Source organism: Sinohyriopsis cumingii, chromosome 14 (genome assembly GCF_028554795.1).
Source record: "Sinohyriopsis cumingii isolate HCF-2022 chromosome 14, ASM2855479v2, whole genome shotgun sequence".
NCBI lineage: Eukaryota > Metazoa > Mollusca > Bivalvia > Unionida > Unionidae > Sinohyriopsis > Sinohyriopsis cumingii.
The window spans coordinates 26,207,563-26,221,160 of record NC_142974.1 but is presented as its reverse complement, the minus strand read 5'-3'; the positions used below and the strand labels follow the sequence as shown (position 1 = coordinate 26,221,160).

Genomic DNA, 13,598 nt, shown 5'->3' with positions numbered 1-13,598 from the left:
GAAAACTGTATCAGGCAGCATTTGAGATTAGACCTACCTTAGCCTCGCAGTTTGCAATCAACAGGAGCACAAGGACTCCGAAACAAAGTTTAGAACGTCTCATCACACTGGTTCTTCTTTTTTTCTAATTGCCAATGGCCATACAGACAGCACAGAGCGCATAAAATAACTGTTAATGAATATACAGCACTTTATTCCTTGTATTCATTTTTCTTCCTCTTTTCATAAGTACTTTGTTTGTATATTTATCTGCTTTACAAGTGGACCGTTTTCCTTGCTCTTTTGTAAGTTTAAATCTGTCAATTTAGGTTTGGAAAGTATATGTTTTATTACACCACTCGACATCAGCAGACTTAGTAATGATCCACGGAAGTAAATACAAATTAGTCAGAGTTACGTCTTTTAGAAGTATGATAGTCGTAGCTATCCTTGACGATGGACGCCTCTTTAGGAAAATCACATTTCGCCGTCAGTTTTACATTAGATGGCACGTGATGCCTCTATGGGGAAATAGCATTTCGCCGTCAGCTTATATTAGATAGCACGTGAGGACTCTACGTTAAAATGAGTAAAATCTTTAAAATTAAATAGCCCTCTGGGTACATACATATCAAACGTTTTATTTATTGACTGATCTATTTAGAATAATAATAGCAATGTAATATTAAACCATTTAGATAATATCTAACAGATACGCAATACTATATTGATCTTCAATTGGGTTTTGTTATAATACCCAACACTGACCTTTTGATACATATACTTTATGCTTTATGATATACTATCCGAAACACTAATATTGTATATACTACATGTACGACAATTTGGCGGAAAGTGTAAGCGTCTTTATACACACGTTATACATAAAACTACTTACGCCTGCGTAAGTACATTTATGGGTGGTGTGAGGAGGTTACGTATACCTTTTACCTTACTCTGTTATGACTGTGAACATAGCCCGGAAGGGCCAATTGAATTGCCCCGTAGTGGTCACATGGGTTTCATTGGCCAATCATTAGTCAGGGCTTGCAACGGCGCACATTTACTGAATGATAATTAGCGTCACTTTCAACTGAACCGCAGAGGAGCAGAGACGCAATCATAGATTCTGAAAAATATTTGGTGTGAAATTTTAAGTTTAACTTCCACCGATTTAACTCACACCGACTACCCATACACATTCTTGCTTTGAAGCTTTCGGGGATTTTCATAAAGTGAGTACAAATTTGTTTTATTCATTTCTTTACAATACTAGTATCACTATGCCTCTTGCTCTAATTACAGGCCATTCTATTTGTAAATTGCTATCACATTATCTTACCTCTGGCACTGATGATCGTCTTGTCTTAGAGTTTAAGTTGAGAAACGTCGCTTCCGTTAAGTTGCACGGTGTTGGAGGAAGAACAGTTGAGAAATGGATGAAGATTGATATGTCTTCTCTTTGTTTTCTTTGTCCCGATATTGTGGTGTTGCTGTTGGGCGACAATGACATACAACTTGATACTGACCCCCACGCATTGGCCTTAAAACTGATTTCGCTTGCCTCGCAATTACATCGGGAGTACCATATCAAGCAAATTGTATTATGCCAGATGATTCCACGTTTCAGATTTGGGGGTCGTACACCATATAATTACTGTGACGTTGCACGGTCGGTGAATGAAATTATGCGGTCGGAAGTCACTTCCTATCCTTACATTACATTCTGAGACCACAATGGTAAATTTCCTTTTCCCGTCGAAAGCAAGGATTGCAGTGATAAGTTCCGGGCAGACATAGTGCACTTGTCAAACTAAGGGCAGTGGTATTTATATAAATCTATTAGGGGTGCTATCATGGCTGCTTGCAAAAAGATAAAAGAATAAATGGATATATGATTATTTTCCGTATTTGTTTCTATTCCTTAAAATACCATTGCATGGGCATTCCGGTGATCACATTCATTTACTATATTAACACGTTAGTTTGGTAAGATGATACTCATTATTGTTACACACTTGACATGTCGCTCAGTATGACTCTATCATTTTCCCAGTTCAGTTGTTGTATTGTACTTGACTATTCCTTTCTTCAGCTTTGGGCTCCACCTTCATTCTACGTTCTATTATTACAAGTATCAAGTGGATACCTCCACTTTACTCTACCTACTATTACAAGTTATCAAGTGCAATCTTACACTTGACTCTACCTATTATTACAATTTATCAAGTGCATACTTACACTTGACCCTACCTATTATTACAAGTTATCAAGTGGATACTTCCACTTGACTCTACCTATTATTACAAGTTATCACGTGGATACTTCCACTTGGCTCTACCTATTATTACAAGTTATCACGTGGATACTTCCACTTGACTCTACCTATTATTACAAGTTATCACGTGGATACTTCCACTAAACTCTACCTATTATTACAAGTTATCACGTGGATACTTCCACTTGACTCTACCTATTATTACAAGTTATCACGTGGATACTTCCACTTGACTCTACCTATTATTACAAGTTATCACGTGGATACTTCCACTTGGCTCTACCTATTATTACAAGTTATCACGTGGATACTTCCACTTGACTCTACCTATTATTACAAGTTATCACGTGGATACTTCCACTTGACTCTACCTATTATTACAAGTTATCACGTGGATACTTCCACTTCACTCTACCTATTATTACAATTTATCAAGTGGATACTTCCATTTGTTACAATTTATCTAGGAGATACTTCCAATCGACGGTACCACGGGACTTGACAAGTTATCAAGTGCATCATTTATTCTATCGCTTTTCAAGTGTGTCGTATTGACAGCGGTTAATTATAGTGTGTGTTATCATGATTTATGCCATTTGTACACCAGGTAACAATTTCATTGCTATTCAAGCAATGCGGAAATATTGCTCGCTGTTTCAATTTAGTCTTTTGTAGAATGGCTCCACAGAGAAAAGCATCCAAGGGGGTGCAGATGGTGGTGGACTCGATGAATTCAGCACGCAAAAGAGCGCCTTCACGCCAGAGAGTTGCAAAGGGGGTACAACGGGTGGCGAAAGACGGGACCAGGAATGTCAGACAGAGAAGAAATTCTTCTGCTCCAGCTCCTGGCCCTGCTTCATCCCTTGATGCCGAGACTATAAGAATCATTACTAGAGAGGTGACCGACAACATCAAAGCCCATGTGGATGATCGCTTGACCAACATTTTTAGCAACGAGAGACCAATACATCAACCTGCTGCTAATCCAGCACCTGCGGTATCGGGGTTGCAGCAGCAGAATCATGAGGTGATGGATCAGGCAATAGAGATGGCAACATCAGCATTGGTGGGTGATACTCTGATAGGCAATGTTAATGTGTGGACACCTGGGAATATTTCCAGTCAGTCGGCACGGCCATGTCTAAACAAATCAAATTTTGTTAGTGCATCCACACACATCACCTCTGCTATCCCTGTAAGGGTCAAACGACTCATTTCGGAAGGTCATTACGTTGATTTAGCTATGCTTCTACCTGATAGGAGCGAGGAGACCTTTAAGATGCAAATAGATATCAATCAGTCTTCTCCAGAAATTAAACTTGTCCCTAGTCAGAAGAAAACACCACTTTCCCTTACTCAGTGGCTCTTTGCTTGGAATCGGTTCGTTGCAATTCCCGCAGAAAATAAAACAGTATCAATTGCGGGTTTGTCGCAACATATGGAAACAGTTATGACTCTTTCCAACAAAAAAGCCAGCTAGCGTTACTATGACGAGCAGTTCCGTCAACTGGTCAATCGCCATGAAGACGAATGGGGCACAACACACTTAGAGTTGTACCTCCAGTCGGTCGTGGACGTGCAAGGGATTGCACACGCTCAACATCAAAATTCCCCATGACTTAAATTTCCAAAAGGGGTCTGCTTCCTATATCACAAAGGTAACAACTGCAAAGCTGGGTTGGCCTGCTCGTTCCAACACAAATGTTTCAATTGTCTTGGGAACCACCCCTTTATAACATGCAGACAGAACGTGACGCCGCCTTTCAAGGTCATGCCACGTTACTCCCAGAAGTTGGAATTTCAAAATAAGCCTTCGCTTTTTCGGGGGGGGGGGGCGCAAAATCTGGACCAATCCACCCTCAAAAGAGTGCCACATCAGGCACCCCTAGACAATTCAATTAAGGCATTACCTACACCAATTGCACCACATTGCCTTCAATTCTGGTTACAGTGGTTAGACTCCTTCTTAACACATTATCTAATCAAGGGTTTTACTTGTGGCTTTGACATCGGTCATAGCGGATTAATATGGACCTCGGGTTGGAACAACTTGCCAACGGCTGAAGCACAATCAGAAGTCGTGGACGCCAAAGTCCAAAAGGAATTGTCACTTGGCAAATTTGCGGGTCCCTTCCATTCTCAACCATTTACTAAAATGCAGATTTCTCCATTAGGCCTGACTGAGAAAAAGAATCAGGGCACTTACCGTCTCATTCACCACTTGTCACATCCGCAAGGACACTCTGTCAATGATAATATTCCGCCAGGAAAGTCGTCAGTTCAGTATGCTTCGGTTGAAGATGCTATATCTTCCATTAAGCTGTTGGGAAAAGGTTGCTATATGGCAAAAACTGATATTGCTAGTACTTTTCGAATCATACCAGTCTTGCCTTCACAATATCCTTTGCTTGGTTTTCAATGGAGGAACGAGTTCTAGTTCGATAAATGTTTACCGATGGGCTGCAGTTCGAGCTGTAATATTTTCGAAACATTTAGCCGGGCTTTACACTGGATAGCTAACCAAAGATTGGGCATTCATCATATGGTTCATGTCTTGGACGATTTTCTCATATTAGATTATACTAAGGATGGGTGTTTGCAGAAACTCAACGATTTCTTACGGCTCTGTGCAGACATTGGCATCCCTATGGCGGAGGATAAAACTTTCCTACCTGCCCCGGTGATGACTTTCTTAGGTTACGAATTGGATGCAAAGATAATGGAAGTGCGTCTACCGCTTGGCAAACTTGCAACATGTCATGAACGTATTCAAAAATGCCTGCAGAAAGCAAAGATTACGCTTGATAACCTGCAATCTATAATTGGTACCCTCAATTTTTCTTGTGGCGTGGTACTCCCGGGACGAGGATTCCTTCGTCGACTCATTAGTATCACAATGGGAGTTTCACATCCCCAACACCATATTCGACTCAACAAAGCAGTAAAATCGGATTTGATTATGTGGGGTCGGTTTCTTTAGCATTTCAATGGTCGCTCTTTCTTCTTACCAGACCGCTGGTTAAACTCGGACACACTGAATCTCTTCACGGACGCTGCTAGTACTGTAGGCTACTGGGCCGTTCTGGGCGCTAGATGGTTTCATGGGGTTTGGAACGAGGAGTGGAAAGTGAAAAGCATTACTATACTTGAGCTTTACCCTGTTGTAATTGCTCTTCAAATATGGGGGCCTTTGCTTGTTAACAATTGTATTTATATCTGTGCGGATAACATGGCCTTAGTGCATATCATCAATAAGCAGTCGTGCAGAGAACCCAACATTATGTATTTGATTCGGCGTCTGGTCCTCACCTGCCTCCGCTACAATATATTGTTCCTCGCACGTCACGTCCCTGGTCTTTAAAACGATTTAGCAGATGCTCTTCCTCGCCAACAGGTGCGCAGATTCTTCCAGCTCTTCCCTTGTGCAGAGGAAATCCCGGAACAGGTCCCGGAACTACCGTCATTGGCAGACTGGGAGTGATACTGTCCATGTTGGTGAAAAGTGCTCTATCTCCATCTTCGGTAGAATCCTACAGGCGAGGTTGGAAACATTACATCGCTTTTTCAACCATGTTAAACCTCCACAGCACTTTCCCGGTTTCAATTACCAATTTGGCGCTTTTTATCTCATATCTTTTGAAAAACGATATGCACCATCAACCATATCTACCTATGTCTCGGCTATTGGCTATGTGCACAAACTAAGAAATTTCCCTGACCCAACCAATTCCTTTCTTATTCATAAACTCCTGCAAGCGCTTCATAAACATTTTTACCGCACACAGATGCCAGACTACCAATTGATAAAGGCATGCTAAATAAACTCGTACTAGTCCTGCCGACATTTACACACAATAATTTTCGGGTGGCTTTATTTAAGTCTATGTTTCTTCTTGCATTTCATGATTTTCTGCGGGTGGGGGAAACGACCGTTAGGCGACCTGGCTGGGGCAATCCAAATCTGCTTCATTTTTCTCAGGTTCGGATCAATGATGATGGTTTAGTTATACAGTTTACGCATTGCAAACACTCCAATGGTACCGTTTTTTGCTTAAGTGTAGTGACCCAAAAATTCCAAAACCAGTGCCCTGTCCACGCGCTCCGCCATTATTTACAACTGCGGGGTTCTCAGGAGGGACCACTTTTTCTTACCTCTTGGGGTTTGCCCATGACCAGGCAAGATTTCAACCAAGCGCTGCGCACATCGCTCCTCAAATGCTGTTTTAACCCTCAGTTGTTCAAAGCTCATAGTTTTAGGATAGGGGCAGCCACAGAGTGAGCTAAGCAGTTTCTCTCAGACAGTCTTAGTCAGATCTTGGGACGGTGGAGGTCAGATACTTTAAGAAATATATACGCCTGAACAATCGAGTTTCCCATCTGTGAATTAGTGCTGCCTTCCGTGGGAATATACGTCATCATATCACCTCTAATTCTTCTTCCAGGTCTCGTGGGTGCACAAGCTGATTAAAGCCTTGCACATCATACAGGCACGGCTCTTCATTGAAGCGCATTTCACTTAAAGTTATGTAGGATATATATAATTGTTATAATTTTCAATTTTTCATTTTATATGTTAATTCACATGTATGAAATTACCTTGTTGGACAATTCATCATAGCACATCCTACTGCCTGTCTGCCTTCGTATTCTTCTTCTTCTTCAGGTCTCGTGGGTTCACAAACTCGTACAGCCGTTCACATCCTACGGGCACCGCTCTTCATATGGGTCCATTGAAGAGTATTCCACTTCACATGGGTTCCTTGGAGGTGTGACCCTCGTGTGAAACATTCAAACATTCTTCTAATGGCGTTGGACGCTATGTGATACTCCAATTTTGAGACATGAACTGAACAATTCCGCATTATCTGGACACCAGTCCACATGATATATATGTTACATTATGTTTACCATGTTTTACTTTTATTTTAATTTGAATGTATGAACTTCCGTTGTGTTACATGTTTTCATATCACTTTCTGCTATCTTGTTATGCTTGTCAGTTCTTCGTCTAGGTCTCGTGGGTGCACAGACCGAGACAGCAATACCCATTATACGGGCGGTGCTCCTCATATGGGTTCATTGGGGAGCATTTCGCACGTGTAATGCACCCCTTTTTTGAAGGTGAACAATTTGGCATTATTGGTATGATATGCATGTTCCATTATGCTTGCAATGTATAACTTTTAATTTAATTTTTGCATGCATGAACTTCCGTTATTGTACACGTTATCAATCATACGGGCATTGCTCTTCACATGGGTTCATTGTGGAGCATTTCGCACGTGTGATACACCCCTTTTTGCGGGTGCACAATTCGGTATTATATATGTACCTGTACACATGATATACATGTTTCAATATGTGTACGATGTTGTGCTTTTAATTTGTATTTGCATGTATGCAGTTACATTGTTGCACGCGTTTCATATCACTTTTACGGGTACGTGGAATATATGTTCATTTATGGTTACAATGTAGTTACTTTATATCGTGATTTTAACATACGGCCTATGAGTCTGGGATAAATAATTATTATCTTTTCTTTATTATGCTTGCTTTTCATTATATGTTTACTTCGCTTTGTTGCTGCAGGTCTCCGCCCCCTTGTTTTATTTTGGGGCTACACAGAGAGCGCTCTCTGTGTGGTGGGGGTCTGAGCCCCAAATTTCAAGCACTTGAGCTTCATTATGTATGTAAACCATAATAGCAGTAACTTTCATGTTTATTTCTATAGATAATCTATACTCGTCACTAAAAGTGGCCTGCAACGACAATCATGGTGTATGTTATTATTTCTTCCCTGGAGCCGAACTCGAAAAAAGCTAGTTTTGCAGTATCCTTCCTGATTCCGTTATCCGTGTCCACAGTCTGGCTTTCCCTCGGGCTGTAAACAAACACCTAGCCATAAAGAAATACATAATTCGCTTGAAACATTATGACTGTTTATAGACATAATGTTCCCACACGATATTCTATAGCACACGAGAGTGACAAGGCACTTTAAGTTTAACCTCAGCTCCGATGATAGACATACATAAACACGAATACATCTACAACGACTATTATCGTTCCTTCCTAGAGATCAGGATGGTATCGAATATGTATATAAACAGCTGCTGATGTATCAAGTATTCGTTTTCAAAAGATGAGGATTTCAATGTCGCTTTGGCTTACGTAGTACGTCCCTATCCCGAATATTACCAGTGTATAATTCGTTACGAAATAAAAACAAGGATGTGTCAGGAGCTTTTGCAACGTCCAAACTAAGTAAAGTTATTATGTTTGAACAGAAACCATATAAACAACAAAGTCAAGACGAGAAGAAAAAAATTAGAGGACGAAACTTTTAGGAGTACAAAAAAAACAAATTTGTAAAATCAAAATTGATTAATCTATTAGTAGATATTTTGAAACCTAAGAGAAAGATACCTACACTATCCAATGACTGACTACATCAGCAACAAAAACTACCACTACCAGTACATTGCAGTTCTGTATCTCTCTCTCTCTCTCTCTCTCTCTCTCTCTCTATATCTATATATATATATATATATATATATATATATATATATATATATATATATGACATAGGTCACTAAATAAATAGGTAAAGAGTGTGTACCAAAGTTAAGTTATATCGTACGTCAAGATCAAACAGTCAAAAGAAGACACTAGAAAACAATGAATTCAGATTTGGCCTCATGTGCAAAGTGAAGCATTAATATTTTGCAAGTGACTTTGGGATGACTAATCAGTCTCAACGCCTGTGTCGTTGTTGTGGTGTGAACGTGTACCAAAATGAATGACACAACTTAATTGAAACTATAGTCTGCTAGTGTGAGACTATTGGAGAGAAAGACAAGAAGAAAGTGTATGTTTTAGTGACACGCAACAACTTCAAGACGTGGCTCGTTAATACCCTCCTTTCTCCTACACAGCGAAATGATCCTATTTCGCACATATTTCATTATCGGCATCTAGAGCATTTCGATGCCATAATCACTCTGTCAGGATGTCTTGTTTGCAGTTCTTGTTGCTATAAATGTGACCATGGACTTACCAATCAAAGCAACATATTTATTGGGAATAGAGATGTCGTGTGTGCTTGGCTTCATTGCTCTACTTGCAAGGGAATAATTTTCCGTCCATGCTGTTACCGTTAACATCGCATGATACACGTGCAACAGTAAAGATTTGGCAATTATTTAGAGTGTGCTCCAATCAAATTAACATCTTGTTCGAAGGACTAAGGACAGTTCTTCAGTTTATCCAGGAAATAAAATGTCATTTTTGTGTTCCGATTGTTGCCTTTAATCACCAATGTTGCATTCAAAGATACGACAATAAAGTCTAAGATCTATTTGAAGACGACCCGGACGTGAATAACATGTAATAGGTGGATTGGATCTTTTCAGAGCTTGAATGCATACAACAGATTGTAATGCGCATTCCTAATTTTTCTTTAGCTCATCGAACTTGTGACAAAATGACCTATATTTGTTCATTGTCAAAATGGCTGCGAGATTGCAAGAGTATTCTAGGGTTAATTTAATCTTGCTGATTTAGCTAAACGGATTTTAGACCTCGCCGCCTACACTTGGATCAAAGAGGCGTTTGTTATAAAAATGCTACTCTATTTTTAAAGATACGACGGACATTTTCTATTGAAATATTGCAAGGATCATAATTTGCAACAGTGACCACGAATTTAGCAAATATCTTATACATGAAACTTGAAAACGTAGAATTGTTAAAAATTAGATGAGTTATTTGACTAGTCCTTTGAGTAAACTTCCTAACATTTTTGGATTGAGATAAAATGTTAAATTATATTTATAACAAATTCGCAACACCTCGATACGAATGTACTTCACGTTGTGTGATGCGGTGTAATCATGACTGAGCATCTTCCATACACTTTACAGCAAATTCCATTTAGCAAACGTGCAAATATCATCTCTAAATGAAGGAAAACCGTGTCAATAACGACATAAAGCTTACCTTGCCACGACTCTTGTGACCAGTGTTCGAGCAAAAATATTGGAAGAAAGTCACTGAAATTGTTCTGGTCTTAGTGGATTACCGATAACTAATTTAAAAACTGATTTCATAACACTGCACGATTTCATTGAATTGTCTACGAAGTGTAGCGTTTGTGACTATCGTAGCAGTCTCTTTTTCTGAAAATTTATGCGCCTTACATGCTACATCGACATGACCACCAAACCTTCAGATGTGCAGAAAATACGCACGAGTGTTGTAAATAATGCTCAGCACATCTTGGGATGAAGACATTTTACGTACTAATTCCACACTTCAATCTTGCCAAGAAGTGTATTTAGCCAGTTGGTTATACCAACACATTTATACTTGAATAATGCTTGAGATTGGTGAAGTCTTTGCTTTGAAGAGTGGATAACTATTTACCCTAGAACCGATGAAAAAGACTTGAAGTGAAAGCGGAATTAAAAACAATTTTAAAAATAATGTTAGGCGAACCGGAAATACAGCAAAAATTATTACGAATCCACGAGTGTACTAATATCGTAAATGTAACAAAGAAGGGGGAAATTACATACAAAGATATGATAAGACAGATTAAATGGATATAGTTAAGAGTGGCAAAGAGTTTACGTAAATTAAATGTAATGCATATTGAACGGAAATTTTATAGTTGTATGTTTTTTCAAGGCGTGATGTGTGGATCATGTCATTTTCTAATGTTTACTTGCGTACCATGATTTAGAAATATAAACATATTTTATGTTGTCACAATACCAAAAATAATATGTGTAAAAGGAAGAAAATTATGGTATTTTTATGGAATCTTAGAATTCAAAACACCACTATTATTGCTGCATCCTCGGTTTTCAAATTGATTGACGAGAGGCCGGATCGTTAAAGTTGGGATGCAATGTTTCTTCGCCAAGTCGCTTAGGCATACTCGAATTTGTCAAATATTTCATAGAACATAAAACAATCTTCCCCCACAGCGTATCGTAGCGTGTTAGAAAAGAGGTGCAACCGGTTCCCACGTTACTCTAATAAAATCTAGGGGAATCCGTTTGATATGTAGAATGAGTTTCTGCTCATGACGACTGGATCCAATATGATTTTAGTCATACAGATATAGTCATCATCAGTTGCGTGTTAGGAGAAGAAGAAGCCAAATAAACGTTTGGTTTTCATGCCATTATCTTAATCTTCCTAATGGCAATAATATTTGAAATCTACTTCAACAAATTTAAGAGCAGTGCATCATCAGTCTTCACAGCACCTTTTTCTTTGGTGTTTTTTTTTTTAACCCAAAAATCGAATCGCAACTGCAAGTACTAACTAAACAGTTACGGAAACCTGGCCCAGATATGCGTATGACTATGTCACTCAATCATCTCAAACATATTTTCTCATCCATTTAAAACCTACCAACCACGATTAATCAGATAGCATAAAAATGTGTTTGACTATTAATGTCAGGAAGGGAGACTAGTTATTCGTATAGGTATGCGAGATTTCTATCCATTTGCATTTTGTACTAAATTGGAAGATGTTGTCATTCAAGACAGTAATTACATTATTAGAAGCGTTCACCGCGCATGCCTTTCATCATCAGTCTACAATTAAAAACTAAGAAGAACGACGAATGACAAAAATTACAAATTACTACTTCTGGATGTTAGTGGAACAATTTTTTTTATTTATATATAAGGGGTATCTCAACAAATGGTGGGGTTCGCAAACAAGCGACACCTATATAGGGAGGACCTAATTGAAAATGGCCAACAAGACTTCGTCAGAGAAATAACGAAGAAATATAGACCATCGATACATCATGGGTGGAATAGTAAAATTAAATGGAGTACCAGACGCGAAAAAGGGATGGATTTCGAGCGCCTCAACCAATATTGGACGAGGATCCAACAGGAAACATGGTATAGGAGGATGAAAGAGTTGTTTCCTGGTGAGGATGTGAAAGAAGAGCGGCAGAATGGTGCAGGAAAGTATATGTTCATGCTCATTATCTGTCACAAGACATATTGAGGTAAGGCTCGTAAAAAGGAAATACGTTCTAACTGTGCAACCGAACCTGAGAAGTGTTGCCAGTAAGGGAGAGCATCGCTAGACAAGCACAGCCCTTTTTAGGACTAACCAGCTCGCCAGAAAATAAATATACTGGTTATTGAAGATATATGTGTTTGTATGTTTGTGTATCACAACCGAACTAAAACGTAAATCCAACTCTCCTTCTTGTGTTTGATAATATGTCAGTGATCGTATTGTGTCTATAAAGAATCCTACTTTACTTTTGCATGATATAATTATTTTATGTATTTAGGTACAGAGTGTGAATAAATATTCACACCCATTTCACTGGATAGTAGGGACTGTGTTGGATACTATATCAAGTATGGTATGTTGAATGGTATATCAAAACGTGCGTGTTGGAAAGGATATCAAAACGTGTGCGCTGCATATTAAACAAAATGTAGAAGCTGGATCGTATATCAAATATGCACGTGATGGATAGTATATCAAAAGTATGCGTTACAAAGTATCTAGAACATGTAACATTATATTTCCCCTACGAATCCATATTTTTGTCTACATAGAAAAGGTCCACAAAATAAATGTTTTAACGGGAGTGCCGTGAAATGTTAAACCTATTGAAACTTTAAATGACGGATTGCTCGTAGAGGCCTGAAGTGCCACCTAATGCAATCCAATTCCAAAATGTTGATTCCAGTAGAGTCCACAATCCACACGTACAACTACTAACAAGTAAGAAAGAAGCATGGACACCAGGCTACTAAACTCAATATCCTAAATTAAGAGCTTAAACTTGAACACTTCATACAAGAAGATGTAAATCAGTGAAAGTTTCCAATTTTTACTTCACTGAAGGTGTTAAAAGCATTAAGAAAGTCAACGATTGAGTTATTACCTAATGAAAATAATATAAAGGTTCATATAGTAAACGTATTTATAAATGAAGATAAACTTAAGATTGTTGTGTTAGTATGTAACTTTGACTCAACATATGAAAATCTGCGCTGAATGTGTTACGTCTTTTAAAAACAGTTGAAAGTCACACTCGAGAAGTGACGAACGTTGCCTAGATTCATCGTCGATATAAACGTTGTTCTGGCGGGATCACGTAGTTTTAGGCTACAATTTTACCCGCATCACAGGTAACGTGACAATTGGTTGTTCATTTCTTTAAAGAACTGTATCCAGTCCAAAACAGCTTGGCAGTTAATTTCTCTAAAGAATTGTAACCAGTCTAAGACAACTTGGCAGTTCATTTCTCTAAAGAACTGTATCCAGTCTAAAACAACTTTGC

The 13,598-nt window shown here is 38.8% G+C and overlaps 2 protein-coding genes across 8 annotated transcripts in view; one reads left to right on the top strand and one right to left on the bottom strand.

The window, feature by feature from the left end:
- Nucleotides 1-331, bottom strand: part of LOC149783460 (uncharacterized) — a 45,781-nt gene extending 45,450 nt beyond the window's left edge. Inside the window, exon 1 of one of the 3 annotated variants that reach the window (XM_089931698.1) lies at nucleotides 38-331. In XM_089931698.1, coding sequence (XP_089787824.1) covers nucleotides 38-103 — 66 coding nt within the window. In that variant the 5' untranslated portion in view covers nucleotides 104-331. The remainder of the gene's footprint in view (nucleotides 1-37) is intronic. The other 2 variants (XM_089931699.1, XM_089931697.1) reach the window with 2 other exon arrangements.
- Nucleotides 1-8,031, top strand: part of LOC149783459 (uncharacterized) — a 36,178-nt gene extending 28,147 nt beyond the window's left edge. For 2 of the 5 annotated variants that reach the window (XM_089931702.1, XM_089931703.1), the window contains exon 2: nucleotides 2,933-8,031. In XM_089931702.1, the coding sequence (XP_089787828.1) occupies nucleotides 2,934-3,737 (804 nt within the window). In that variant the 5' untranslated portion in view covers nucleotide 2,933 and the 3' untranslated portion in view covers nucleotides 3,738-8,031. Of the gene's footprint in view, nucleotides 1-870; nucleotides 1,215-2,543 lie in introns of those variants that run through there. The other 3 variants (XM_089931701.1, XM_089931700.1, XM_089931704.1) reach the window with 3 other exon arrangements.
- The last annotated feature ends 5,567 nt before the right edge of the window (nucleotides 8,032-13,598 follow it).